The 4,368-nt window shown below is 40.4% G+C and overlaps 1 protein-coding gene across 1 annotated transcript; it reads right to left on the bottom strand.

Annotated features, from left to right (window-relative positions):
- Nucleotides 1-240: 240 nt before the first annotated feature.
- Nucleotides 241-4,043, bottom strand: lysmd4 (LysM, putative peptidoglycan-binding, domain containing 4). Its single transcript, XM_041939292.1, has 3 exons — nucleotides 3,945-4,043; nucleotides 2,347-2,624; nucleotides 241-2,228 (listed from the first exon to the last, which is right to left on the bottom strand). The coding sequence occupies exons 2-3, from the start codon at nucleotides 2,608-2,610 to the stop codon at nucleotides 1,665-1,667; spliced, it is 828 nt and encodes a 275-aa protein (XP_041795226.1). The 5' UTR covers nucleotides 2,611-2,624; nucleotides 3,945-4,043; the 3' UTR covers nucleotides 241-1,664.
- Nucleotides 4,044-4,368: the final 325 nt, after the last annotated feature.

Genomic DNA, 4,368 nt, shown 5'->3' with positions numbered 1-4,368 from the left:
CGATATAAACATTTGAAAACTGTCAACAAATAATTTTTCCAGTTGTTAAATTAAAATACTTTCGACTTTAAAAAGTGCATCAGAGAAGTCGCACAAATTCACCACCTCCTCACGGTGGATTCCAGTACCCATAAAACATTGTAAGGTAGTGTGTAATCCTACATAAACCTGACAATGAAGGTTTAAGGCACTTTCCAATATCTCACAGCTCATTCAGGGAACTTATTGATGAGTCGATCATTTTCAGAGTGTAATACCGTGTATTTGACAGACTGCAAGGTTTCGAACACGTACAATCCAACAGGATAAAGTATATTGCACCCAATTCTTGCTGTAAACACAATGTACACTTTTGGCACTGCATTCAGACCCACAGAGAAGGCATGGCGTGCATAGCAATAACTTAACAATAAACACACAGACACAAAGAATAAGTTACATCATACATGGCAAAAAAATAATGCTCAAACCCATGTCAAATACAATTCAACCTCAGTTTTGGTGACTTACTAACACTGATATGTTACTTCATGTGTTGTTACGGACAACAGGCACTGGTGAAAAGGCAGATTGTGGTAAAGACTGTAAAGAAATGCCTATAGACCCGCTGCACCAGCTATACACAAGTTCTCTCTTAAGTTAAGGTGCAAACTCCACAATAAATGTTGATTATTTGTTGGTTGCACCACAGAGATGCAAAATTACTAATCTGGCACAAAGTCCAAACTAACCAAAATATTGTAGCAGACTGACATTTTAACTTCCTGTGGCCAATCAGCACTATTCTTAATGCAGTGTTTATTACTGTGTTGTCTCTCATGGCCAATTGTATTTGTACACTTGGCACGTAATAGCAAAGAGGCTAATCGCTAGAAATAGCTAAAATCACCAGACAACTACAAAAAGGTATGTTACCAGGACAAAGGATTATGACTATATCACAGTGCAATGCTGATGTTGATGTTGGTGTGCTATTAAAGGAGTAGTTTGCGTACTATCATGGAGAGTGTTGCAGACAAGATCAAGTTATCCCACCTTTCAAAACGATGTGCCATACCAACCCCTATTTTGCAGAGGACTTAACAGCTACTTAGGGTTAGGTATAAAATTTAAGTTGTATGCCACACAGTAAATGTATGCCTATGTTGCTATTTCAGTTAATGCAACCCTTAAAATGTTAGCAGCAGGTGTCTTAAGTTAGAAATTACACTGAAACTAGGCTACATCTAAACTTAATGCATAGCTGGTGCAACCCACTGCTGATGTTTGCTTAACCTTTTAAATCATCAAATATAGTACCTGATGAACGGCAATCCCAACAAACATCCAAAGTTTTTCAAAGCAAAGAATAAACAGTGTCATGAGTAGTATTTCAGTAAATGGTTCTCTACGAAGGCTGCTTGATGAAATGTTAGCATTCTAAATTGTCACAAAAATTATGATTGTGCAGCCATTTCACTTAAAGACAGTCACTGAAGTATTTGCCTCAAGTGTCACAGTTAGAGTATAATATAAATGGTAAAATTCACTGATGGACAGTAGATACATGGTGGTATTGCACTAAGATGTTAATAAAATTAGCTGTATCTCGATTGTCACCTTCTGAGACCATGAACCCAACAGTCTTAAATAATGATTCTGGTTTTCTGAGAATCGACTCTGCACTATCCTGGTTCTTGAAAATGCCCCAGTCCTCTTTTGCCAAGGCCTGGCCCTGAGGTGTTTGAAGAGGTGATGGATGACTGTAGAGCACCACTACTATCTGTGGGTGTAACTACTCCATTATCTTTTGTTTTAAAATAAATGACATAAAACAGTGGCAGAACGATGCCTATCAGGAGCATGGCAACTACAGCGTTCCACCACTGGATGCCCCAGTCTGCACCGTGACAGGTCAGGCGGTGTCCTCTGAAACCGAACCTCTGCCGTTTCTCTGAGTTATCCAAAAAATCCTCATTTTGATCATTCGTGGTCTGAATCAGTTTCTCGATATCGTGGTCCACCTCCATTAGAAAGTCTGTGACCTCCTGTAGATGTGGTTGGGCTCTGGCTCTTTCCTGATGCGTTGCTGGTGTGGGAGATGAATGTGGCATTTCTTCTTGAGGGTCTCTTAGGTCTGTGTAAGTCTCTGTTAAAAAGCTGTGTTTCTGAACTGGTATTTTGATTGATTTCAGTGCAAATAAATCTTGTTCCTGCATAAGGTTGTTCACCCGCTTTATATCTGCAACCTGTTGACAGAAACAGGAATGAAGGTACATAAATGTCAACACTTAGTATGCCACTGAAGAGACTCAAACACCAAAAATTATATATGTATAATATATAATGAGAGTCAAAATGTTTTACCTTGCAGCCATACTGCAGTGCAAGCTTGTTGAGATTGTCACCATCTAACACCTCTCGCTCCAGCAGCTGGACGTTCCTCAGCCTGTCCTGCTCCTGCTCTTGGTAAACCCGCGGCCTCATCTCCATGACACTGAGCTCCTCATCGTCCGAAGATACAGTAGACTCATTCGGCCTCCTCTTGAACATGTAAACCTGGCCATCTGCACTGGCGTGGACATCCACTGGGGCCTGGAAAGCCCGTGGACCGTGCTCCCCCCGCCGCATAATGAAGCACCAGCCTGTGATTACAACATTAAAAGTAAGGATGCAATTAAAAATCACAAAGAAGAACTTCAACTTCCAACAGTTAGACTTATTCAAACATACTTCTAGCTAGCCTCTGCTCCACCACCTTGTGTAACTGAGTGAAGTTTTCTCATAGAGGGTTTTTTTTCATCTTTTTGACAGAAGAGTAAAACTTAAGCCCTCATGAATCAAGATTAAAAATCAAGATAAAATTAATTTTGTTAGCATTCAGCAACATGTCATTACTCATAGGCAGCATGATCACTGTGCTCCTGCATTTAACATTTATTTTCATTGTCGATTAATTGCTTAGTTTTTTGGTCTATAAAATGAGTGTTGTTTGTATGTATGTGTTTCCTATAACCCAATATGACATCCTCAACTGTCCTGTTTTGTCCACAACCCAAAGATATTCAATTCACTGTTGTGAGAATCCAGCAATTGAAATACATGTGAAACAGAACACTAAACTACAGATACCAGTGCACAGTTTGGTGAGCAGAGCTGTCATTAATCTACTGGACTTCATGACAGGTGAGACCATTCTCTACCCCTGACCTAGGCACCTTTAATTTTCCTTTCAATCCTACACTCAAGGAAGCAAAGAGCAGCTACTTGGCAGCTTGAGCTGGCCTTCAGTCTACATTGTATCTGCTCAGGTTAAACTGAACCCAAATGGGCCGACAGTATGCAATATATATATTTTTTTACATGTTCCTTTTTACTTCGGTGGTCACAAAGAGGTCAAAAATTAGTCTACAGAGTACAAGACTTCATATGTCAACATTTTGGATGAGATTTCTGACTCATAAAACACTGACAGTAGGTAACGCCATTTTACTGACAACACAAGGTAGTTACAGCTAGTTAACTACAACAGTCCAGTGGTTCATCAACCTGCTTATGTGACTCGAAAGCCACACTGACATTCAATTTAATCTAACCTGACATTTACTTTTTACATTTATTCCATGCAACAGTTAACATTGACGCCATAATAGTTCAGTTCAGTAACGTTATTTACAAACTGCCGGTGGATGAAGCACAGGGAGCACTTGAGGGCAGCACTATCATTAGCAAGCGGGCTAACCGCAGCTAATGCTAGCAGGTTAGCTTTAGCTTTTGACGTTCAGCGTGCTCTCGCAGCAAACGGCCCCGTGGCAGAGAGCAAGTCGGCCAACTGTTTCACTTCAGCGACAGTTAGTTAGCTCGCTTGTGTATCCGAGAGCACGTGGATAAATACTGAGTTACTTACAACAAAAGCTGTTTCACGGACTTTTCATACTCAGACTACACTGTCCCCATGTAGTTACCTTATCCAAATGCTTTGGCAGCAGTCGTGCAACCCGCCGCCCTCCTAAAGCAGTCCTCCCCACTTTGACTTGCTAACATAGCGACAGCAACTGGTGGCACTAGCTACTGGTGAGCCTACTTCTTTTTCGCACCCTTTTAAAAGAAGAGGTGCACTACCGCCACCTACTGCTCTGGAGCGTGACACATAATTGACAATCATTCTTATTTCCAAATAACTCTGCCCAAAAATTCAGTGATGCAGTGTTTTTGTCTCTGCGTTGTTTGTTTGTCCTTTCATTGCGTTGTTATTATTACTATTATTGTTGTTCATTGTTTTATATAGATATGACCAATGAGACTGAAAGAAAGTTGAATTGATAATTGTGGTGGCGATTAGCCCATTGTCATTATTTTCCAGTTGTTGTTGTAATGTTGTTTTTGTTG

Source organism: Chelmon rostratus, chromosome 6, assembly GCF_017976325.1.
Source record: "Chelmon rostratus isolate fCheRos1 chromosome 6, fCheRos1.pri, whole genome shotgun sequence".
Lineage (NCBI taxonomy): Eukaryota > Metazoa > Chordata > Actinopteri > Chaetodontiformes > Chaetodontidae > Chelmon > Chelmon rostratus.
The sequence above is the reverse complement of the archived record's forward strand: the minus strand, read 5'-3'. Positions and strand labels throughout refer to the sequence as shown.